The 25,280-nt window shown below is 42.0% G+C and overlaps 1 protein-coding gene across 1 annotated transcript in view; it reads left to right on the plus strand.

Moving 5' to 3' along the window:
- Positions 1 to 24,140, plus strand: part of MTAP (methylthioadenosine phosphorylase) — a 42,583-nt gene extending 18,443 nt beyond the window's left edge. The window contains exons 5-8 of the mRNA XM_069576681.1: positions 12,338 to 12,440; positions 17,038 to 17,277; positions 20,497 to 20,619; positions 22,921 to 24,140. Of these exons, the coding sequence (XP_069432782.1) occupies positions 12,338 to 12,440; positions 17,038 to 17,277; positions 20,497 to 20,619; positions 22,921 to 22,959 (505 nt within the window). The 3' untranslated portion in view covers positions 22,960 to 24,140. The remainder of the gene's footprint in view (positions 1 to 12,337; positions 12,441 to 17,037; positions 17,278 to 20,496; positions 20,620 to 22,920) is intronic.
- The last annotated feature ends 1,140 nt before the right edge of the window (positions 24,141 to 25,280 follow it).

The following is a 25,280-nucleotide window of genomic DNA, read 5'->3' on the forward strand; positions in this document are numbered from 1 at the left end:
TAAAATATTAAACAAGGATGGACTGCCAAGATCCTGGGCTTTGCATTTAGAAGTAGGTGAAGAAATGGACGAGAGAGAGTGGATGGTCTCCTAGGGATCCCATCCACACACTGCCTTCACCTCCCATTCCTGGTGGGAGTAACCGCCTCCCGGAATGCACTCGATAGAGACAGGTTACTGCACTCTGCTACTTGAGTTGGGGAGAAGTACCACAGAGAGTAAACCGCCCGGTAGCTCCTATCAGAGTCCCCCACCCAGTCACCCAGACCATCACCTCGGTCCATCCTGCTCTTCCTGCTCGCTGTACCCAATGCCTCTCCTACTGTAACTGTTACAGGAGGAAAGTTTATTCAATCCTATTCTGTGCCTTCTGTTTTCATGGATTTAAAATGATCCCTAGTCCATCAGGAACATTCTCGAATGCTTCCTGATGAAATGAAGCTACTAGCTTGAACCAAATGCAACTGCTTGTTCTGTAAGGCAGAAGTGGTTGAACATCAGCAGTTTCGAGTGGTGCAGTCTGAGGATAGACTAAAATCATTACCTGCCCCTTTCATTCTCTCCAGGCATTTTTCTGCATCTGACACTGCAGGTTTTACAATCTCCCCTCTAGAATGGAAAGTGTGAAGGTTACAGACCCCACGTCTCCTGTTTGCCACTTCATCCCCAACACCCACCACACTACGTGGCCTGGGGTAGTTCAGGCAGTAGTGTTTGAGTGATTGTGTGAACGTGGTTGTTCGAAGGGAGAGGGAGGCTGGAGTCTGTGTTTAGGGGATATCTTGATCAAAATCTCTATGGCTGTCAGACGAGTGTTTAGGGGCAATGACTTAAGAAAATGGGTGTAATGTGGTTTTTTAATAATGCAATACACAAAACTCTAGAATGATGCAGATTTATAAAGTATTATATATGATACTGGAAAGAAAAGTTTGGCTTAGTTACTAAGCCTGGGATTAATTTGTTACTTAAGTGGTGTAACTGTACACTGTTCTGTTTCCCAGATCTTTTTCTCACATAGTAAACGTAGATGTTTCACATACTGGCTCCCACGAAAGCATTTGGGACACAAAGACAATAGAAAGTGTTGCCATCAGATCTGGTTTCTTCCTGTCTTGGCACTTAGCTGTGTGACCTTAAAATCTTCTGGTATCTGTTTGCTTCTGTGTGCCATGTCCATTAACCTGCCTCCTTACTCTCAACTTAGCGAGTGCCTTTAATGGAATCTAGTTTGTGTTGCTGCTGCTGCTGCTGCCAAGTCACTTCAGTCGTGTCCAACTCTGCGTTACCTGCCCAATAAACACCTTTACTGTGAGTCTGGGCTGGAGTATGTCTACTAGTTAACATCACTTGGTAAAGACAGAAGAAATGATCTGTTAAAAGGGAGAATCCCCTAAGAATCATTTAGAATGCAATGTCAAATTTTATATTGATTATATAACAGTAACACTTTTTATATGTTAAGTTACATAAGATATAAAGCTAATTTTACCTATTTCTCTTATACTTTTTTGATGTGATTGCTAGAAAATTTTAAATGACATGTGCCTTGCATTATGTTGCTCTTGGAGAGCATCTTATAAGTATTACTGCTGCTGGCTGAGCTGTGTGGTTTCTGTTACCCAGGCTTGAGAATGTCTTATAGGATAGGAGAATCCGAACTTTTTACCTTGTGAGAAATGGCCTAAATGTGTTGTACTGATAGTACTTTATTATTTTAACAGAGTAAATCCTGGTGTGTTGAGGCAGGCACCTCCACTTACTCCTGTCATCAGGGATGAATGGTGAGCTGGAGGCTGTACTGCTTGTAGACTGAGCGCCCATAGCTAGAACCACAGCCTCAACATGTTGAGTAGAATTGCGACATCCTGCCAAGCTGCACAGTGGATTAGTGCTGTGGGGGCAGGAGCCCTGGACTAGAAGGATTCAGTCTGGCTCTGTTTGGCCTCAGGCAGATCATTTCACCCCTGTGGGCTTTGGTCCTCTCTTGGGAATTACAAGTTGAATTCTATCACTTAAGCTCCTTTTCCTTGAACGATCCATGGGTTCTCCACCAGGGACTGATCTGGAAACACATATTTGCCTACTGCTATAACTTTGCCAGCACATCATCTAAGAAACAGTGTCCTCATCCTAAAGTGTCTTCAAAAGCTAGAAGGATTGTTTTAATCTCTGACATACATTCATGATAAAGAATCAAAAGGGAAGAGTGTGGCTGTTCTTTTTTTAACAGATGACAGGACTGGAACCTCTTGCTTTCTCTGCCCTTGGTGCTTAGCATAGGGAAAAAAAGACATTAACCTGGCCTCTCACCAATGCTGTGCATACCTTAGAGGTCATTACAATTTAAGAGTGACAGGCAGCTTTGATTTTTATGGTTGTTTTTTAAAATCATCAGATTTTTATAAGCTAAAAATGAAAAAATATCCTTGAAAGGTATCTGACAGGCTGAAAGCTCTTGTAAGAAAATAAGATCATTCTCTTCTAAAAATCATTGGGATTGCTCATGCTACCTTCCAGCCTGTGAAAACTTGAAAGCCTGGGCATGAGAAAAGGGGAATCCTGGGTGTGGCTGACCTGGAGAAATCAGAACAGCAGACAGGTAGGGAGAGGAGTGGTTCCAGTATTTTTGGGGTGTGTCCTCTTAGTCCTTCTGTTTCTCAGACCTGCAAGGAAATAACCTTTGCTAACGCGCAAAGTGAAAGTAATCATTCATTCGTCATTAGGGCTGCTGTCTAAAGGAAAATGGATATGGATCTAGCCCTTAAAGCTGAAAGGAGGAGTCCTGTTGTCATTTCCCACGCGTGCTACACAGTGACAGGTTTCCCAGTGAACTCTTCCCTCATCCTGACTCACATGTGCAATATTCTTCACAAACCCAAAATAGTAACTCATTCCAGGGAGCTGTAAGAGGCTCACCCACAGTAAATGTCCTCAGCGCCTTGGGCCTCCTGATGCACTGCTTTGGTTAATCCCTTTCTTCTGCTTGGTGGAGGACTCCACTAACAGAGTCATGAGTCATTTGGCAATTCAGGAGAAAACATGGGTGAGCATGGGGCTTGTTCTGCTTCTTGACCATCGTTTAACAGTCCATATGAACTGTGGAGAGAATGTGGCTGACCTTTCATCTGTCTTAAGAGAAAGCTGTGAGGCTTTTTCTACTTTAAAAGGATCTTATAAGGGAGATGCTCCCAAGATTCATAATCTGGGGTGCTTCTGTGGTACAAGTCTGTGTCTGAGCAGGGCACACCCGGTTCTCACAGTGTCACCGCTGGGGAAGCAGGACTCTCAGCGAGGCAGAGAAAAGATCTCATAGGAAATCCTAGTCCATCCCCTCGCCAGAATCTGGCTTTGCTCAGGAAACGGAGAGAGCAGTCTGAAAGCTCAGCTGCTCTCCCATTTCCACGGGGCTTTTCAGATTGTCTCTCCATTGTGCTTCACGCCTGCCTGCGTCCTTATGTCTGGTGCTCTCCCGTGTCTACTTGCCCCCGCCCAGCAAGCGCTTGGGACAGTCAGCAGGCTGTGTTTGTTCACTGGTTCTGCTCCCCTCCCTTCCTGCTGATAGAAGCGCTCCCCTCCTTTGAGCCCAGCAGGATCAGTGGTACTTGCTCTATGGAGCTGGGTCCTCCCTGCCTGAGGTTTGGTGATGGCTCCATATAAGACTAACCAAATTCTGAGATGAGACTTGGAAACTTGGAGGCATGACTATGCATTTACTTGGCTTTTGTTTCATTTTTGCTTTTCAGCCTTGCAGGTAAAGACATAACCATCCCTCACATCCTGCCCCCACTTCAGCCTGACTTTAATGATGCGTTATAGATGGAGTGGAGAGCTGACCTCTGATGAGATTTTTGCTGTTAGAGAGCGAGCAGCACTGTGTGCCCACTAGCTGCTTTTTCCAAAGCAGGAGGCATTTTGTTGTCTCTTCCTGTTTTCCTTCTGCTGCCCATCCCTGCCATTGGGGACCAGTTAGGTACTTCTACAGATTCATTTGTCTTTGGGGTAGGGGGGTGAGCCGATTATATGGCCTTTCACTCCAAACTAGTAACTGTCCATACCATGGAAGACGCACATGGGCAGGGGATTCTAGAAGTTTCCGCAAATGACCTTTCTCCTCTTCACCGTCAATCCTGATTATTATCATTGAAGGGAATTCAACTTACACATTTATTAAAGGAACAATTGGATCTGCAGAGTGTTTGGAAAGATGCCCACATTATGTTAGGTTTTAAAAAAAATGCAAACTAGTTGGATCTCTTAAATTGCTTCTGTTTCTACCAGAAATATCTCAAGGTGAGGCTGGGTAACATCCATAAGGGTAAGAATAAGATTCTTTCTTTTTAATAGTGGCCTCTTAAGGGGTGTTTTTGTTTGTTTTTTTAATAATGAGAAAAGTATGACCAAAAAATTAAGATTAAAAAAAAAGCAGGAAGTAATTCCTAATGCCAGGTGTTTTTTGCAAAATGCTGTTAATACACTGGCCTCTGGCCCCCGGTTAGATTCTATTAAAAGAATGCAGTAGAAGTCCTGGCTTGGAAGTGAGGACATCCAAAATTGTTTCCTGGCTCTGCCCCCAGATTCCTGTGTCACTTAGTGTCCTCATCTGCTAAGTGAGGGTGCTGGATTGATTCCTAAGAGTTCTGATGTCCACCCTCCTAACAGAATTCTTTTCTTTTCTCGCTAGAGTCGGGAGAGGTTGGGGGTTGGGATAAGCGTTGGCTGGTGATGCAGGCTTACTCATCAGGAAAGTCCCGCTGTAAGAGTGGTAAGGGATTATGTCAGTTTATTTCCCTCTCCCAAAGACACAGCCCTGCCTTGGGCTTCCCCCACCGTGTCTCAGTGCAAAGTTCTTCTTTGCCACCCTTGGGAGGTCAGCCTGGGGAGGCTGAGATGTGTACTAATGTCAGTTCATTAGTCCTTCCGCCTCTTGGGCAGGGGGTGGGTTCTTACCAAGAGAAATGGAGGTTTATGATAAAGAATTATACGGGAAACCTTGCTCAGCGAGCTCTTTCTCCCGTTCCTGTCAGCAGTTATTTTAAAACCTTTCTGTTCTCTCACAGCTTCCTGCTCATATCCTTCACTCTTGGTTGAAACGGTTGCCTCTTTACAAGAAAACAGATGTTATTAGGCACAAACACGTCATCTTCCTTCACCCTCCCTTTCACCAGTTACTTGCATCCCTGTTTGTCATCATGATATTGTCCTTGAAGTGGGGGCCTTTATTCCCTGGGTGAGGTTAACTCTTTTCCTTGTTCTGCAACCTACCTTCTCACCTTCTGTCCTTACTCTTATTTAAAAATGCTAATAAGCTCCCAGTGTTTGAGTTCCCACCAAGTGCCACAAATCAATTAACCCTGTTTATAGCTCAGTTGGTAAAGAATCTCCCTGCAATGCAGGAGACCTGGGTTCGATTCCTGGGTCGGGAAGATCCCCTGGAGAAGGAAATGGCACTCCACTCCAGTATTCTTGCCTGGAAAATCCCATGGACAGAGGAGCCTGGTGCGCTACAGTCCATGGGGTTGCAAGAGTCAGACACGGCTTAGTGATTAAACCACCACCACATATAAGGATCAGTTTAAATTGATGTTACTTAAGCTTAGAAATACTGGTCATTTGCTAATAAGTGGGACCTATGGGATCTGAATTTGGGTTCATCTCCAAAGACTGACAGCCACTCCTGATCTGTGGACTTCCCAGATCTGTCCTCCCCCTTGAGATCCCCCTTGGCTCCCAGATACAGGACAAGGTCCCAAAGACATCTCACACTTTGTAATTCAAGTATATGTTATCAGATCAAGTGTATAATATTGTATGTTAGTACATATATGAACTCTAGAAATATGGTATAGATGAACCTATTTGCAAAGCAGAAATAGAGACACAGAGAAAAAAGGTATGGACACTAAGGTGGGAAAGGAGAAGTGGGATGAACTGGGAAGTTGGGATTAACATAAATCCACTACTCTGCATAAACCAGGTAACTAATGAGAACCTGCTGTACAGTGCTGGTAGCTCTTAATCCAGTCCTCTGTGGCAACCTAAATGGGGAGGAAGTCCAAAAAAGAGGGGGTGTATGTCCGCAAAGAGTCGGACACGACTGAGCGACTCAACTGAACTGAACTGAACTGATGTATAACTCCGCACTTCGCTGTACAGCAGAAACTAATACAACATGGTAAAGCAACTATATTCCAATAAAAAGCTGTTTTTAAAAAGACTGAATTATCCCCCTTGGTAGTCTTCTAACCCACACCTCCCCCCATCCCGAGCTCCCTCCTCTCCACTTGGTAAGTTGCTACGTTGGTGATACCACGGCACTGCCGTCCACCATGTGGTCATTGCTGAGGATCTGTCACCCCTGTATCCAGCTGGTCTCCAAGTCGTGCCCATATGTGCCCTGAATCCACCCTGTTGTCCATCACCACTGCCCTCATCTGGATTATTAAGTTTCTTAACATTTTTGCTTCTCTCAGCTTGACTCCCTGGTTTCCGTACTACTCCCTGGAAATAGAAAGAAAGACACAGTCACCAAGAGAGCTGGAAGCCAAGCCCAAACATCTGCTGCCTCTGGGAGGGCTTGCCCTGAAATCTGTTACTGTAATTTGATGTAATTTTTCCTCGTTCCTTTTGTCACTGATGGTAATGATCTTTGACGTAAACTTAAAAGTGTCCCATCCCTTTGTGGTGGTTTCTTCACTGCTTTTGTACTTCGCATCCCTGCTCATATTCCTTTCCCCAGTGAAGGATTAATGTTTATTATCTGGTCATCTCTGGTCTTTGGAACATGAAGTTATTTCTGGATATTTATGAAGGGGGTGGTGGAATACTGAGTTCTTCCTATCTATGAGGGAATGCTGTTAGGTCCTGGGTATTAACATACATATATGTGTTACTGGTAGAGATGGTTAGAATCATAAAAGGTAATCTGTCACATAACTAAAGTTTTAATATGCATGCCTTTCCAACCAGCCTTCCCCCTTTTGCAATTTGTAGTCTTACGAATAACTACACCAAAGGATGCGTTTTTCAATTAGGGGTTCTCCTGAGATAGACTGTTTGGATAGACCTTAAGAGATGTGGGTGGAATCATTTCCCTGAACCCAAGCTCCTCATAAGGAGCCCTTGGCACCGCTTTGCTGGTAAATTAACTGCCTGGTATCCCTGTGTGCTGAGGCTTATGGACAGGTCCTGTGCTCCAGAACTACCTTGGAAGTGTGCAGGTATGTGACAGGTGTTTCTGCTGTGGGACAAGTGTTTTCTCTCAACTTGTCTGCAACTCAGCATTTCTTCAAAGGAAAACTATTAACAGAGAGCAATCTTTGTGTGCAGATTCAAGGGTCTTGATCCTGAAAGAACCTACCAGTCATTCTTTCTCTGCGTTTTGTTCCCTGCTGTGTCTGAAAGTGCCCGGTGTTCTCTCCTCGATGGCCTTGAACTCATTTCCCTTGCCAACACACACCATAATTTTGTCTCCTTCACTCTTCCATGGCAGTTTGTTGTTTGCTTCCTAACTTTTCTTATCACATATCTCTTTTTGGAGGGTATCCTTTACATGAGGCCCACGTACAAGCCACCCTCAGAGGTTGGCAGACGAGAAGTGCAGAAGCAGATTCCGACCGGCAGTGAGGACTTGGGCTGAGCACTTGCTTCGTGTGCTCTGTCTTCACACTGACCGTATTTCCCCTTCATGTCCCCGTTTTAAATATGAGAAGACTGATAAGTGACTGAGGTAGACAGAGGTCAGGGTGACTTTCCTGCAGGCACACAGCTAGCCAGGGAGTAGTAAAGCCAGCCAGTTGGGCAGTCCCTGAAGTGTATTTCCAGTGGGTGTCCCAGGATGATGGTGCGGTTGGGAGTGAGAATTAGCAGTCCCTTAGCCCCGCTAGGAGGGTTCACCAGTTGAAGCAAGAGTTGGAGGCAGACCTTTGGCATCAGATCTTTACTACCAGAGAAATTACACTGTGTTAACCAGGTTAAATCATATCAGCACATGTATTAGCTTCCTTTTGCTGCTGGAACAAATTTCCACAAATGCAGTGGCTTAAACAACACAACATTATTAGTTAATTCTGCAGGGTAGGAGTATAACATGGGTCTCAGTGGGCTGAAATCAAGGGCTGAATTCCTCTCTGGAAGCTCAGGAGAATCCCTTTCCTCGTTTTTTGTCACCTGCATTCTTGGCTCCTGGCCCCCTTCCGTCTACAATGGAAGACAACCTATGTTCTGGGTATTGGGGTATGAGCATTTGGGGATATGGTGGGAGGCATTATTCTGCTTGCTACCACATGCCACTTTCACAGGTTGGTAGGATGGAGCCACTGCCCCCAAACTGTCATCCTTGGTCTAGTTTGCTTCTAGCAACTGGGTGATCCTTCCTGTTCTTCTCGCCCACAGTCTAGAATACTGCTTCCCCACGGATCCAGCCAGTCTGACGTTGTCTAAGGCCAATTTTTTTCCTATGGCCCAGCAATGTATTTCAGTTCTAGCTCTTAATGGAAGGAAAAAGATATCCCATTAAGGCCCCTGTTTATCAGGAAAAGATGCTCACTTGGGCACCGCTCCAGATCTAGAGAAATCTGCAGGTGTCTTCCATTGACGGGCTCCATATGCTTGCGTCTGCTGCGCCTGCATCCATCTGTAACGTGACTTGTGTGAGTCTGTGTGCTGGACGCTTTGTTCCCTCACTGATCCTCAGGGCAATAGTAGTAGTGCTTTGTAACAACTATTGTTTATCCCCAAACTCACACATTTGACATAAAAAAAATGGAGGACTTATTGCATCTGCCTGTTGGGATGTCGCTACTAGAGATTTCTGTGACTCTGTTTTCATATTTAAACAATATTTCAATATATTTAAACATATTTAAACAAGGGTGTAAGTGTATGTTGTTAATACGTTATGAAGAAAGAACTCACAGAGGTTAAGTAATTTTCTCAAGGACACATGAAAAATCAGTAACAAGATTGAAATCCGTGTACAAAACTGAGGATGAGCCACTATTCTGTCTACAGAAGAGCTTTTCTTTTTTGACTAGAAATTAGGAGTGAACAGGCAGGCGAGTCCCTGTCAACACAGGCTCAATCAGGTAACAGTCCCCACTGTGGGATGTCCCTTGCTTCTTGCAGACTTGTAGAACCTCTGACTTCTATTTAATGTTCTCAGGGGGAGGATAGGAGATCTTAAAATTACATGTATTTTCATTTTAGAATTTCCCTTGGGTGCGTCCTTCAGTACCTTCACTTGTGGTTGCATACCTCATTGTTCTTGATCTGAATTTCACTCAGCATAATCATGCCTCATTTTATGCGGTATCGGAATATTCACAGTGATTTAAATTCAGATCATTATTTGAATGTATTGCTATCTGAGTTGCGCAGAACACCGTGATTAGGTGGGCAGGCTGCATGAAGAGATGTTTCTAATCAGCATTTTCCTTCCTGGAATCTTAACAGTATAACCCTGAAACTATTAGACATATGGGTATTAAAGTCCCCAGGTCTTCCTTGGGGCTACCCCTCCTGCAAGGCTGGGTGTTCTGAGGGCCAACTACAGCTTCTCCTTGGTGCTGACTCCTGATTCAGCCTCCAGCTCAGACCTCAGTCCTGAGCTGCTGTGGGGTAGCTGGGCCTCAGGGCTGACTTAATCCTCATAGCACTCTTACAAATGGGTAATGAACAATACATTTTATAACTGGAAAATGAAGAATCAAAAAGATATGGTGGTTTTACTATAAACCGTAGAGGTGGAAGTTGGGGAGCTTTGTTTAAAGAGAAAAATGTAAAATGTTAAACTGTAGGCAGTTAACATCACGTGTTTATGGCATAACATAAAGAATTACTCCTTGGAAGGAAAGTTATGACCAACCTAGACAGCATATTAAAAAGCAGAGACATTACTTTGCCAGCAAAGGTCTGTCTAGTCAAGGCTATGGTTGTTTCCATTGTCATGTAAGGATGTGAGAGTTGGACTATAAGGAAAGCTGAGAGCCAAAGAATTGATGCTTTTGAACTGTGGTGTTGGAGAAGACTCTTGAGAGTCCCTTGGACTGCAAAGAGATCCAACCAGTCCATCCTAAAGGAGATCAGTCCTGGGATGTTCATTGGAAGGACTGATGTTGAAACTCCAATACTTTGGCCACCTGATGCGAAGAGTTGACTCACTGGAAAAGACCCTGATGTGAAGAGCTGACTCATTTGAAAAGACCCTGATGCTGGGAAAGATTAAGGGCAGGAGGAGAAGGGGATGACAGAGGTTGAGATGGTTGGATGGCATCACCGACTCGATGGACATGGGTTTGGGTGGACTCTGGGAGTTGGTGATGGACAGGGAGGCCTGGCGTTCTGCGGTCATGGGGTTGCAAACAGTCGGACACGACTGAGCGACTGAACTGAACTGAGCTGAAGAATAATACATAATCGTTGCTTAGTCACCAAGTCAGGTCTGACTCGTTTGCGACCCCATGGACTGTAGCCTGCCAGGCTCCTCTGTCCATGGTATTTCCCAGGCAAGTACTCTGGAGTGGGTTGCCATTTCCTTCTCCAGGGGATCTTGCCAAGCCAGGGATCAAACCTGCATCTTGTGCATCTCCTGCACTGGCAAAAAGATTCTTCACCACTGAGCCATCTAGGAAGCCCACTAATGATGTCTTAAGGTAAATGTTCAGAACAGAGAGAGGAGTAATTAGGCGAAGAAGGGACGGGGAGAGAGGGGGACAGAATAAATAAGATGGGGTGTTACTGCATAGATGTCTACTGGGACATAGCTCCTGAAGGGTTCTGTGGCCCTGTTTTTACACTTAGTCATGGTTGTAAATAGGATTATTGCTAATATTTGCTTCACTGAAGGCTGAAACCAAGTCAAAGCTGGAATATGTGGCACCATTTTATTGGTCAGTTTTACAAAAAGAAAACAGCCTCTGTGTATATAGGCTGGAAGAGTCATTTGACCTGTTCTTCAACCCCATCTGGAATTGCTTGGGGTTAATTTAGCCTTTCTCTTAAGATTCGCGTGATAAGGGGGTTGAGAGGAGCATGGACTTTGATTTCATTCCTCCCAAGCTCTGAGGCCTAATCTCTGAGAGAGGTGGCTTTGATGCCAGCTGGTATCACTGTTTAATGTGTGATGGGGAGGAAGTGACAGGTGAACTTTGAGAGGTAGACATGCCAGCTGTGTAAACTGAACCAGAATGTTTCTCCATGCTGTTCTCTGCCCTCCCAGTAGAAGTAGAAATGAAGCGATGTACCTTCAGCTGTTGGTTTTCCCATGCCCTGTTGCTACCCTGCTCTCCCCTCTCTAGGAAAATGAGGGCTCTCTCTTTCCTATATTACTCATGAGTTCAAGTTTAGAACAGTGCAATGGATATAAAAAGTGCTTTATTCTGAAAACTTTGAGAGAGAAGTTGCTGGGTGACTTGCACTGGGTTAATTTTGGACTCTCTTATGGACTCAAAAATGTTTTATCAGAAAGTTAACTTTAGAACTTTAATGAGACTTTAGAATTAATTCTGGCAGGCAGACGCACAAGTTTAAGCAAGACAGCAGAGACATGCTTCGAAATGCAGAGCCGGATGAATGGCTGCTTTCTTCAATGGATCAAAGGCATGAAAAAATAAGGTTGAGGGTGGAGGGCAGGAGTTACTCTCAATTTAGTGACAAGGCAGTCAAGTGCAAAATTTGGTCCTTGGACCTTGTTTGGAATATGAAACTAACCAAACCACAGTTTAAAAAAAAAAAAAAGACTTTATTTTTTGAGGAGGACACGAGGGAAATTGGCAGATGGTCTATAATACATTAGATAATACTTAGGAATTGTCATTTTTATCAAGTGTGATAATGACATTGCCATGGAAAATAATCCATGTATTTTAGTCTCTCTGAAGTAGGGATAAAGTGACAAAGTCTGGGATTTGCAATACATGAAGTAGGTTTGATGAAATTTAGGAAATTTTTGAATCTAAATATATATAAGGGGTTCACTGTACGATCCTCTATATTGAGATGACGGAAGGTGTTCATAGTTGACTTCTTGAGTGTTTCACCTGGCCTGCTGAGCCCACAGTTGACTTTCTCCTACTGTGCAGTGTGGTTAGCCTGTCACGGTCAGCAGACCACAGACACTTCAACTCCTGTTGGGAGGCAGGTTACTACCAACCCAGAGCCAGAAAAACCAGGGACTATCAAGAAGCTCGCTCTCTTTTTAAACAGTTTCTTTCAGCTTATCCAGAACTACTGATTCTAGAGTGAGGACCAAGATCCTGACCTAGATATAACTGGTTACCAGCTCTAAAGGGTGGAGAGGTAACTTTTTAAAAAATAACTTTTTAACTTTATTTTGTAGGACTACCAGAAGGCTTCAGACCTTCTATGATGGAAATCATTCCTGTGCCAGAGGAGTGTGCCATATTCCAATGGCTGAGCCATTCTGCCCTAAAACAAGAGAGGTTCGTAATCTTCCTGGAAGGTGTGCCAGAGTAAACCATGAGGGCTTGGGGTGGCATCTACAGACGGATTAGTTGGCCAAGCATGTGGTCTCTCTTCCCCTCTCTAGTTTGATGCTTATGTAAGGTTTTAGGAAGAGTCGTGTACCTTTGTTAATGATCCCACTGTCTCAGTCATTTATAAGCTGAATTGCTCAAATTTGCAACCTTTTTTTTTTTTCAGTAAGTTGATTTTAGTGTCAGGATACCTGGATGCCTTTTAAAATAATTTAGACAGCATAATATGGAGTATACACTCTGGAACCAGATTTCTTTAGATCAGGTCTTTATTCTTCAACTTATTGTTGCTTGTTTCTGGATCAGAACCTTGGACTCTGGTTTCCTTATTTATAAAATAAAGTAATGATAACATATTGATACTTCACAGGACTGTGAAAGATAAAAGAGTAACTTACTTAAATAAAGTGCTTTGAGTGATGCCTGTCAATTATAAGACATCTAGTGACTGGTAACTGCTTTTATAAATTAAATTATTAATAATCTAAATAGTCAGATTGGTATCATTTGCCTTTGAGCTGAGTTTGACTTTTCCTATCCAGCCTCCTCTCCTCTCCAGGATTATAGTAAGATCTCAGGATTGTAGAGGTAACCCTTACAAAAGCCAGTGGTGGTATAAAACAAGAAATCCTAGCCTTAGCTTTCAGAGAATAAAAATGGCTACCACAATTCACAAGTCCATCCATGGTACTTTTCTTATAACCCCAAAATTTGAAAGTCAAATGCAACCTAGTAGGTCAGAAGTACTGTCAGAAGGAGGCTGCCCAGTAAAATCTTACTTAGACAATACAAATAACTAAACATGTTACTCATTCAGATAATTTTAACACCTGATGTGAAACAGATTTATGTTCAGCCTTGCATAATCGTGTAAAACTAGCTTCTTTACAGGCAAAGCTAGAGTGCTTTAAATAACCGCACTCTGGCCTCAGAAATCTAGAGTCCGAAGCCAGGCTTTGAAGGGAGCTATTTCAGGTATATCACTGCATGTTTATTCTTTGTGACTTCTGTGAAAGCATATTTTTATGTAGGCGTTTAGATATACATTTGAGCCTTAAACAACATTCGGCGTGGTTAGAGGCACTGACCCATCATCCAGTTGAAAATCTGAGTATAAATTTACAGTTGGCCCTCCATATCTGGCGGTTCTGCATCCAAGGATTCAGCCAACCCACAGAGTGAACAGCATTGTAGCATGAATCTATTGTGAAAAAACTCCATGTAAGAGTAGACCACACAGTTCAAACCTGTGTTGTTCAAGGATTAACTATATATGTTCCTGGGTAGTTATCAGCAGAATATATCAGAATGATGTTGGCCTTAACCTCTGAAACACAGATCTCTGCAAAATAAATGTGCTCTCCAAGAGAAGTTAGAAGTGTATAATAACATTTTTGTCCACTTCAGATTGGGAGAAGCTTGGAAGAAATAGACTAGGGAGAGAATATGCATGTTAATAGTAAATCTGAGGTATTGCCCCAGAGATTTGGGTACTAGGAGTAGAGGTGTGTAAGGGAAGTGCTGATGAGGTATTCAGAGTACTTGTAAATGTGGTGGCTGAGTGATAGTATCCAGGAATAAATACAGTTTGGCCTTCTTTGAGACTGAATTAATTCAGCTATTATTAGTCTAGCCAAGCTAAGGACCCATAAAGATTAAGAGTGCTAGGGAAGGCAGTTTCAGAAAATGGGGAGGCGGGGAGAGGCCTTCACAATATTATTTTATTCTTATATACCCTAAAAGGGATTTTAAAAATACTGTCAAAAAATGTAAAGAGTAGATGGTGTTGCCCTTTGGTAATTATCACTTAAACTTTCAGTATCCTTGTGATCTTTTGTGTACTGACGACAGATTATCAAGATGAACTGTCCAGTGGCAAGCAAGGTGCATAATGGTTGTACTGTATCTTATTTGTGTTAAATATGTGTGTGTGTATATATAAGGGGCTTCCCTGGTGTCTCAGCGGTAAAGATTCCACCTGCAATGCAGGAGACATGGGTTCAATCCCTGGGTCAGGAAGATCCCCTGGAGGAGGAAATGGCAACCCAATCCAGTATTCTTGCCTGGGAAACCTCATGGACAAAGGAGCCTGGCAGGCTACAGTTCATAGGGTCGCAAAGAGTCAGACATGACTGAGCATCTGAGCGCTCACACATGTGTATATAAAAGAGATAAATATGAAATTATTTATATGTGAATAGTGTTTCTGGAAAGCGGACCGAAAACTAGAAACAGTGATTTCCCACGGGGAAACTGAATCCCTCATACACAGGCAGAAGAAATACTTGTGAAATAAGAACCTTTGTGCTGTTTACATTTTGTACCATGTACGAGTATTACCTATTCAGAAAACAGTGTCACTTCTAGTCAAAAAGTAATCTGAAACATATTTCTTCAAAAAGTCCTGACACATTAAAAAGACCTCTCAGGCTGGAGTTGCATTTCTGGCACCTTACAATGGCATTACCTGTTTGTGCAAAGCGCTGCTTCGGGTGGCAAGCCCTCAGGGTCTAACACTGGCTGGGCCATGCCCATAAGCCTCCACTTCTCCTCCCCAGCGTGGCACCCACCCCAGGGTGATGGTGAAGACTTACATGCCATATGGCACTGGCTTGCGAGAACTGTCATCTTCCTTCACACATCTTTAGAAGCACTCTGAAGTTTGGCCAAGACATATAGCTCAGTTATTTGGGACTTTTAAAAGACATTTAATGAAGACAGGACTGGGCTGGTTATACCTTAATTTTGAAAGGGGGTGGGGACAGCAGGGGAAGGAGTGATTTAATAAGGCTTATTATTTATAACCTGTGCTCCTTAGGAAACAGTTTTGATTTAGCACAGTCTTATTTTCAGCATGTACAGGAGAAATAAACATGATGGAGCATCAACTAGTCATTGGCTAGCGCTTGTCATGGTTCTAAATTTAGTTGCCAAGGTCTTACTAAAATTCTTCTATTGCCATAGCACAATGTTATTTTTAAGGAAATAGGTTAATTTGCTTGTGTGGTTCAGACATGTGCAGGCAAGACTTTGGCCTAGATTGGAGCCTTCTATTGACTTTGAGTCACTCCGTTTTGTATATAGTATCCTAGGAACTTTGACCAATTACTTGGGAAATGTGTAGAAGCTGCCAGTGTTAATAATTTGAAGAGGACTTCCATGGTGGTCCAGAGGTGAATAATCCACCTGCCAATGCAGGGAACATGGGTTCGATCCCTGGTCTGGGAGGATTCCACGTGTCACGGTGCAACTAAGGCTCTGCGCCACAATGAGAGAGTCTGCGCTCTAGAGCCGGTGAGCTGCGACTGCTGAGGCCTGCACGTCCTAGAGCCTGTGTGCCGTAACAAGAGAACCCACCTGGACGAGAAGCCCAGGCGCTGCATTTAGAGAAGTCCAGACCCAGTGCAGCCAAAATGATTAATTAAAAAAAAAAATCAGAAGACCAGTTAAGCATTTATATATTGTATTGGGCACTCCTTGCCGTTTATTCCTTGAAAGTGTTGCCCAGTCGTGTCCAGCTCTTTGCAGTCCCAATGACTATAGCCCACCAGGCTCCTCCGTCCCTGGGATTCTTCAGGCAAGAATACTGGAGTGGGTCGCCATTTCCTTCTCCAGGGGATCTTCCCAAGCCAGGGATTGAACCTGCTTCTCCTGCATTGCAGGCAGATTGTTTACTATCTGAGCCACCAGAGAAGTGGAAGTGTATTCCTTAGCTCGTATCTCTGAGTTATATTATTACTCCCATATCACTGATGAAAAAACTAGGGCATAGGAAAGTGAATTCTTGTCAGTACTTTAACAGTTAAGTTTAAAGGACTAACTTTTTTTCAATTAAACAGGAATGTTTAAGCACAGAGTAAGAGAAAAATGAAATTAGATTAGATATACATTATTAGACACTAGGAAAAGTGATCAAACTTTTAAATAATGTTTCTAAGCTCATATATAGCCTTGTCTCTAAAAGGATGCCAAGATAAGTTTATCTCCGGATAGAAGAAATCAGCATAGCCTCCATTCTGTTTTTTATTGTATGTCTTTAGAGAGGCAGCAGGCAAAGAGATTATGAAAGCACTTTCTACCCCAAAAAAGCTTTCACAAAAGCCCTCAGGTTTTGTATAGAAGAGCAATGAGAATGAGTTTCTCAGGAGCTTGGAAACTTTACTCTGCACATCTCTGAGACGTGGATGAGGAGGGTGCCTTGTGTCGCTTTGAAAGTTAAGAGCTCAGACTCGAGCCCACATTCACAGTCCATGATAATCTATTAAATCAGCTAAAAAGTGAGATTAAAGCATGTAAAAAAATGCCTGGTATAAAGAAAAAGCCCACTGTTTGCTCTTATTGCTGTGAGCTAGATGTTGGGTGGGACAGAGCATTATGTAAATAGATAGGGAGCTAGGAAACTCCCTTCTGTGATTACCCAGGTTCTCTTTGAGGGCCTGCAGGTACTAGGTATTTATAGCAAGAATCTTTTAAAGTAGTAGGGAAGAAAAAATAAAGCTCAGCTTCTGTTTGTATGTTTTGAGTTTGGTTCTTTCTGTTCTAGGTCCTCATAGAGACTGCTAAGAAGCTAGGACTCCGGTGCCACTCAAAAGGGACAGTGATCACCATTGAGGGGCCTCGTTTCAGCTCCCGGGCAGAAAGCATCATGTTCCAAACCTGGGGGGCGGATGTTATCAACATGACCACAGTTCCAGAGGTGGTTCTTGCTAAGGAGGCAGGAATTTGCTATGCAAGTATCGCCATGGCGACAGATTATGATTGCTGGAAGGAGCATGAGGAAGCGGTAGGTGGAATTCTCTTTGATGCATGTACGGCCTGGGTTTCCATGTGCCATGAGAGCCAGTGACAGAGTGTCTTAACTTTTTGTTTCTATTACATTAGTTCCAAAAAGTGCCTTTATACAAAGTTTTAAAGTCAGCTTTTTATACATTGTCATTAGGTGTTACCAGATTTTTTTTCTGTAGTTCCCATTGGAAGAACAAAATCTTCATAGAGAATGAAAGGACACTTATGCAAGGATCAACAGGGAAGAGTACACTGTAAACATGTAGGTGTTTTGGGAATCTCACTGAGACTCAGCCCTTGCATTACAGATAAAGATTCTTGGTTATAAGTTCTTTATGTTCCTATTTATTATGTAGCGGGAAAACCTATTAATGTACCTCTTCCCTACTCAGTTTTCTCCCCGCTACCCTCATGATTTTGAAGTAAATTTTCCTAAAAGACCTCTCTTTTAAAAATAATTTTTTAAAACCACACCACCACTGTTGTACAAAACAATGAGTGATATTAATTCTTTAATAAAATCAAATGTCCAGACTTGTCACATTTTCCCCTCCTGTCTCATAATTTTTAACTGTTCAAATCAGGATCCCTTATAATCCACACTTTGTATTTGAATGATAAACCTCTTAAGTCTTTAATCTAATATTCTCCTCCCTTTTCATTCCTTGCATTTTACTTGAAGAAACCAGATCACTTGTGTTGTCATTTATCTCATTTTAAAAAGAGAAAAGGACAAAACTGCAGCCAGGAAATTTTGAAGGAAGGAGTATGGCAGTGGCTGTTCTGGACACATCTAGGGGAGGGGACATCTTCTCTAGGGGGACCGTACCACCATCTCAGAGCTGCTTGTTTCACCATCCAGTTTCATGTAAAATGGGCTAAGATATTCTAGCTGCCTCTCCATCCATGGGTATGGAGTTTAAGTCATGGATGAACACAGATTCTTTGAGGATGTTTGTTAGTTAAGAGACTTGCAAATCCTGACCCAAGGTAGTCTCTGACTTGGCAGCTTTGGTCACCTCAGGGGCAGCTCGGCCTCATGATGTTGAGAAGCTGCTTCCAATTAATAGGAGACTCCAGCCTCTGCCACTCCCCAAGAGCAGACTGCTTCCTGCCTGTGGCTTTCTGCGTGGTCTCATAACATTTGTCTCCTTTGCAGAGCTAATGGTGCTTTCATTTAGTAGGCCACATGAGGTTTGGAAAACAGTCAATTGGAGCTACTTCAGTTAAAAGCAGAAAAACTAAGCTCTGTGTAAGTGGTAAGGCATGAAAGCAAATAATGGTAAATGCCACAAGGAAAGCATAGAAAAGATGGCATCATCTCAGTCAGCTATGTGTGTCATTGTGCTTTAAACCAGATGTGCAGCCTGGCACGGAAAAAGGTTCTAGAGTTGCCTAACCCCTTCTTCAAATTCCCGTTGTTCTGTTTACTTGTAATATTGGGTGACTTATTTAACCCTTCCACATGAGTGGGGGGTGTTAATTACATTTCTGACCTTCTAGGATTCTTGGAAGGATTAAACATGATAAATACGGAGCCACTAGTACAATGCTGGGGCTTCCCAGGTGGCACTGATGGTAAAGAACCCACCTGCCACTGCAGGAGATGTAAGAGACACAGGTTCGATTCCTCGGTCAGGAATATCCCCTGGAGGAGGGCATGGCAGCCCACTTCAGTATTCTTGCCTGGAGAATCCCATGGACAGTGGAGCCTGGTGGACCACAGTCCATAGGGTCGCACAGAGTTGGACACGACTGAAGTGACTTAGCATGCACAGTATAGTACTGGCTTCTAAGAAGGTCGTAGTCAGATGATAGGTGTGATGGAATGGTGGAGGGATGTAGTTTCCAAAGAAATCTTTTGAGATTTAAGCTGGATGTTGACCAAGTGAGAATTTATTGTGAGAAAGCAGAAAGGACTTTCTGGGTGGAGTGCAGCAGCAAAAACACAGAGGTAAAGGAGGTCAGAATCTATATAGAAATAGCAGTCACAAAGTATGAGGAAAAGAGTAAAATATAAGGTAAATCTCCTGGTTGTTTCACGATGCTGCATTTGGAGTTTCCTACCTGGCAGGCACCCAGCTGGCCGCCTCCTTCTGCTGTGATCCCTCCCACGGTGATGGCACTCCTCTCTGCTACGGTGCTTATCATTTTGTTGTAAACACATCTCCATGTTGTGGGAGGGGTCTAGGAAGGAATAGGAAGGTATAATCATGGTGCCCCTGAATCTTGGGTTTCTTCTCAGCATAGTTAAGCATGACAAGTACGCTTTCTGGTCATCTGTCTTATACTCAACTTCCTTCAGCTTCCTTAGGAAGCAATTTCAGTCATACACAGAAGCAGTGGGGTAAGCTTCTGTGAATCCAACATCCAACTTCAGTCATAAACATAACAATTTTAAGCCAACCATGTTTCATCTACATGCTGATCCATGATCTTATCTGTGAACATTCTAGGAGACATCTAACATAACCACATTGCTGTTATCACACTCCAACAATAATTCCTTAATATATCCGGGCAAAGTTCAATTTTCTAGCTATCTCAAGTAGCGTGATTTTTTGCTTCCAGGTGTTCTTAAAAGAAACTAGGTCATTTGTCCTATGGAGTTTCCCACAGTCTGAATTGCTGAAATCATCTCCTTAGGATGGTTTATCCAATTTCGCAGTGTTCTATATTTTCTGTAAATTGGCAGCAGGATCCAGAGATTTGATCTAATTCTGACATCATAATCCACAAGGAAACTCATGAAAGTAGACTGTTTGTTTGGTTTGGGTTTCTGGTTTTGTGATGTTAATAGCCCATCCATTAATTCACTGGGACTATAAAAATGGTGATACTTTGATTCCATTATTTTTATTAAAGGCTTCTCTAAAGGGAAATGTTCTTATCTTCTGATTTGTCCAGTATAGCAACAGTTTTAAAACTGGAATCCATTCTGTGGACATAAGAAGAGCCACAAACTTTCTAGGCCATGCCAACACATTATACAACTGAAAAGGTTTCTCAGACACCATGTTGAAAACTAGTTGTGCTTTTCAGAGATGTCATTGGATTTCTCTATGACCTCTCCCCTAATAAGTGCAGAACTTGGGTTCAAGTTCTTGGGGAGTAAACTGACTTCAACAGATCAGGTAGGAACTCAGAAAAAAATGTTCTGTGAAAAGCAGTGGAATTTTAAATTGCTGGTAATAGCCTGTGCTGTTGTTTTTTCTAGGTTTCAGTGGACCGGGTCTTAAAGACCCTGAAAGAAAATGCCAATAAAGCCAAAAGCTTACTTCTCACTACCATACCTCAGATAGGATCCATGGAATGGTCAGAAACCCTCCATAACATGAAGGTAAGTATCGTCTCCATCTGCCAGCAGACACTTCCTAGACTCTCAGCTGCCCTTTGCTCTAATTTGCATTGGACCCTTGGTCCATCTGTTCATGTATTTTATACGAGACTAGATGTTCTCTACATGTTTTCATGTCATTTACTAGCATACTAACCATAAATGGAAGAGAGAGATATTCTGGCTGGTAACGCAAGAGCACTAAAAGTTGAGGTGAAGGAGATTGATTATCTAATCTATCAGGTTCTTGACACTGTCCTGCTTTGCAGTGTATCCGTAAATTTTACGTCAGAAGATTGGTGATGTTTGCTCTGTATTATGCTGCAGACAAGGCTGTTTTCTCTTTGGCAGATCCATGCTAAGTCCTGCAGCCTTTAAAGCCAGAACACTGGCATACAATACCAAAATGGTGCCAGGGATTGTCTACTTACAGTTAATGTTGTAAGACAGTAATAAACATGTGGCGGGTTGCAGATTGGTAGCTTTTCAACTCTCGTATTAATTCCCAGAATATGATTTGAACTGATGGCTGAGCTCAGATGTATGGTTTTTATCTGGACCTCTTACGTCTCTTGACTAACCACCTTAGATAAGGAGTTGGCTGAAATTGATCAGATGTTACATTCACCTAGTATCCAAAGAGGGTAGCCAGCATATCCAAAGGTCTCCTAGGATACATCTCTACTCTTAGGTCTTAGAGTTGAGAGAGGATTTGAAAAGTTGATAAAAGCCCTCTCAACCTGAATAACCGCCGAGGAGCCCTGGAATGACAGCTACTGTTTCAGTGTGATGGCAGTACTGTGGTAGTAAAGGACTGCCAACTGCTGGGCGTGGAAGAGCCATGATTTGTCGTTTGCTGACTGCCATGGTATAAATGCTCTTGCACAGCCCATTTCAAGCTATCAACATGAAGCCACTGGTAAGCTGGGAAGTGATATACATAATGGGTTTTTACAAGCTGGTACAAGCAGGCTCCAGAAAACCAGTGTAATAAAATGTCTCTCAGCCTTGAGGACTGGCAAAGTCAGGAATACTGGCATTTTGTAATCTGTCTTCCTTACCAGATTTTAAATCCATAAGGAGCAGGAAACACATCTGTTGGTTTCAGCCTATCTGCTCAGGAGATAAATGTTCTTTAATGATAGGTCCCTTCCCTCATGAATTACTTCATCATAATTGAAATATAGGCAGCTCTTTTAAATGGATGAAGAAAAGGGGAACAGAAAATAAGGTTTAGGAATTGGAGACTATCACTTTAAACAGAAACAGCTGCATCTGGTAGTGAGTGTAACAGCATGACTTTGGCATATCTAAACAAACACACTGTTGACTGGCAGGAAATGTGATTCATACTTTTGGTACTGCTGAGGCTGTTACCTGCAGGATGGGAGGGTGAGGTTTGGGGTTTGGTTTTTTGTTTTTTTAAGGTTTCTGACCCTTGGTCAGAATTTGACTAAGCCAATTTGACCATAGTCCCTTGAACTTTCAAAGATAATTTGTCAAGGAATAAATTTATTATTTTAGCTTCATTTTTAAGTAAAAATGTTTGGATAGTAGATTGGTGTTCTCTATTCCTTCTGTGAAGCTTCTGAAAGTGTATGTAAAACGGCATTTTTTAAAAGGGTTAATATGTGTAGAAGAGAGAAAATGAAGAATTGCTACTCTAGACAAAATTGGGAATCATGGCCTCCATTCTGTAACATATAAGGAATACCACACTAAAAATCCCTTATTCCAAGGCAGTATTTTCAGCTCTCTGAACACTGAAGTGTGTATCATTAATTCACTAATTCATTTCAGAATCACTTAACAAGCACCAACTATATGTCAAGCTATGGTTTACACAGATATGTAAGATGCTGTTATGGAGAAGCTCCTGGTCTGTTTGGAGATACTCACATATTAAAATTTCAATGACATTTTTCAGCAGAATAAGACAAAGGCTAGCGGTTGGTGTATAAAATATGTCCTAGTGGATGTAAAGGGGCAAGGGTGGAGATAAGTGAGAATCAGAACAGTCCTCTGAGATAAACATTCTAAACCTCACTTTACATGAAAGGAGAATGAGGAACTAATAGTTAAAAAAGAGTTATGCTCAAAACTCCATATGTGGTTAGTGATTATTAAACTTTCAGTGAACATGAGAATTTTCTGGAGAGTTTATCAGTATATATCCCATGAGTCTCACTCTATAAAAATCAAAGTGGTAATAAGCACTCCAGGTGACTATCAGGCCCCCAAGCATGAGAATTCCTGCCTGTAGCAGTTTTTGATTAATCATAATCTGTGCCTACTTCCTTTCAGAAAATGGCCCAGTTTTCTGTTTTGTTACCAAGACATTAAAATAGCATGGCTGCTCAGAAGACCAGGAGACTTTGAAATTCCAGTCCTTTTGGGAATTCCTGCTTGAGAAAACATAGAAAAGACATGCAGCTTTCATGCCCTTGCTGCCCAAGGAAGAAGTGATAAGGCATTGCACTCATCAGAAATGCCTTCTCAGAGACTTGGACTGCTTCAAATAATTGAAGGAAAGCAAATTACACTTCCAGAAAAGAAAAAGAAGACACCTTTCACCATTCCCCTATTAAATTTGTAACAATAAAGGTAGTCAGTAATATTCCTATGCTGCCAAGGAATTTGAAGAAGAAAAGCTCTTAGACTATTTACTGGTGTGACTGTAAGTTGGTATAATCTTTCTGGAGGGCAGTTTGGTAAAATGTATCAAAGGCTTAAAAAATACTCTGTGCTGGTTAAACTCCTAGGAATTTATCTTTAAGGAATTATCAGAGATACATATAAATAATTATGAATAAAGAAGGATGTATAACATAGTTATCATAGCAAATATTCAAAACAATCTGAATATCTAACAAATGAAGGTAAATCATGGTCAAGCTCTTAGATTGTGAAGCAGCCAGCTGAACATCATAGCTTCACATAATGTACAAAAGACATTGTTGCTGTAGATATGGAATGAGGATATGTAAGCATTTTACAGTACTAATTTTGTTTTAAAATTCTACATAGTTATGTACAAAGAATAGAAAGAAATATATGCACTCTTCTGTTATTGTATTTGGGAAGAGGGATACTGGGTAATTTTTAATTTTATTTTTCCATTTCTTCACATTTTTCTACAATGAATATAATTGAATAGTGAAGTTTTAGAAATAAAAATGGGCTTAGAAAGATCCAGTTCTTGAAAACCCACTGTTTTTGGTGATGCAGCAGAAGTTAAGATGGCACTGCCAAGAGGAGTTCTGTTTGAGTTCCATCTTTATATTGTTAAAAAGACCATTAATGACTATATGGTTAGAACAATATTTGGGTTTGCAACAATGTAAGAAAAGCTGAGTGTTTAATATGGAGCTAATCTTAAATTATTTAAGAGACCATATACACACATTATAGTGTGTCAGATATTTTTAAAACTGATATTTGACTTTTTATTTCTACACCTGTTTATGATTTGATGAATTATTTTACATGAGTTGATTTTTTTTAATAAAAAAAATGGAAGCTTCTTACTGGTTTTTATTCTTAACTTTATAGGAATGTGGTTTGTTTTCTTATAGAAAGATCATTTTTCCCTCAGAATTACTCCCCACTGTAGTCTGTTTCTCAGTCCCTTTAGTAATGTGTATCTCTTGCCTGTTTAAAGAGAATGTAGAATGAATGTGTTTGTATCTAAGGAATTGTCTTCAAGATAATGAGCGGCTAACTGTAAATAATAAACCAGTTACCCTTCAGCATTAATACAGAGCTGTTTGGGTTATATATAAGTATGGCTCTTGGACTCTGAAGCAGCGTTTCAGCTCTGTGCATGAAACAGCCACAGAGGACGTGATGGATCTGAACCCAGGGTTCTCTGGCTCTGTACACCATGATTGTTTTCACTACCCTGTAATATATGCTATGCCTTACTATCCTTCTTTCTTGGTAGACATCTAAGGATGTCAAGGCTGAAATGTAGGAATTTTTCTTGTTCCTTCAAAAGTACGGTGGTTTCCAAATTCAGTTCAGTTCAGTCATTCAGTTGTGTCGACTCTTTGCGACCCCATGGACTGTAGCACGCCAGGTCTCCCTGTCCATTGCCAACTCCCAGAGTTTACTCAAACTCATGTCCATTGAGTCAGTAATGCCATCCAACCATCTCATCCTGTGTCATCCGCTTCTCTTCCCACCATAAAACTTTCCCAGCATCAGGGTCTTTTCAAATGAGTCAGTTCTTTGCATCACGTGGCCAAGGACTGGAGTTTCAGCTTCAGCATCAGTCCTTCAAATAAATATTCAGGACTGATTTCCTTTAGGATGGACTAATTGGATCTTGCTGTCCAAGGGACTCTCAAGAGTCTTCTCCAACACTACAGTTCAAAAACATCAATTCTTCAGCAGTCAGCTTTCTTTATAGTCCAACTGTTACATCGATACGTGACTACTGGAAAACCATAGCCTTGACTAGACAGACCTTTGTTGGCAAAGTAATGTCTCTGCTTTTTAATATGCTGTCTAGGTTGGTCATAACTTTCCTTCCAAGGAGCAAGTGTCTTTTAATTTCATGGCTGCAGTCACCATCTGCAGTGATTTTGGAGCCCAAAATATAAAGCCTTTCTCTTTCCATTGTTTCCCCATCTATTTCCCATGAAGTGACGGGACCAGATGCC

The sequence above is a fragment of the Ovis canadensis genome, chromosome 2 (genome assembly GCF_042477335.2).
Source record: "Ovis canadensis isolate MfBH-ARS-UI-01 breed Bighorn chromosome 2, ARS-UI_OviCan_v2, whole genome shotgun sequence".
Lineage (NCBI taxonomy): Eukaryota > Metazoa > Chordata > Mammalia > Artiodactyla > Bovidae > Ovis > Ovis canadensis.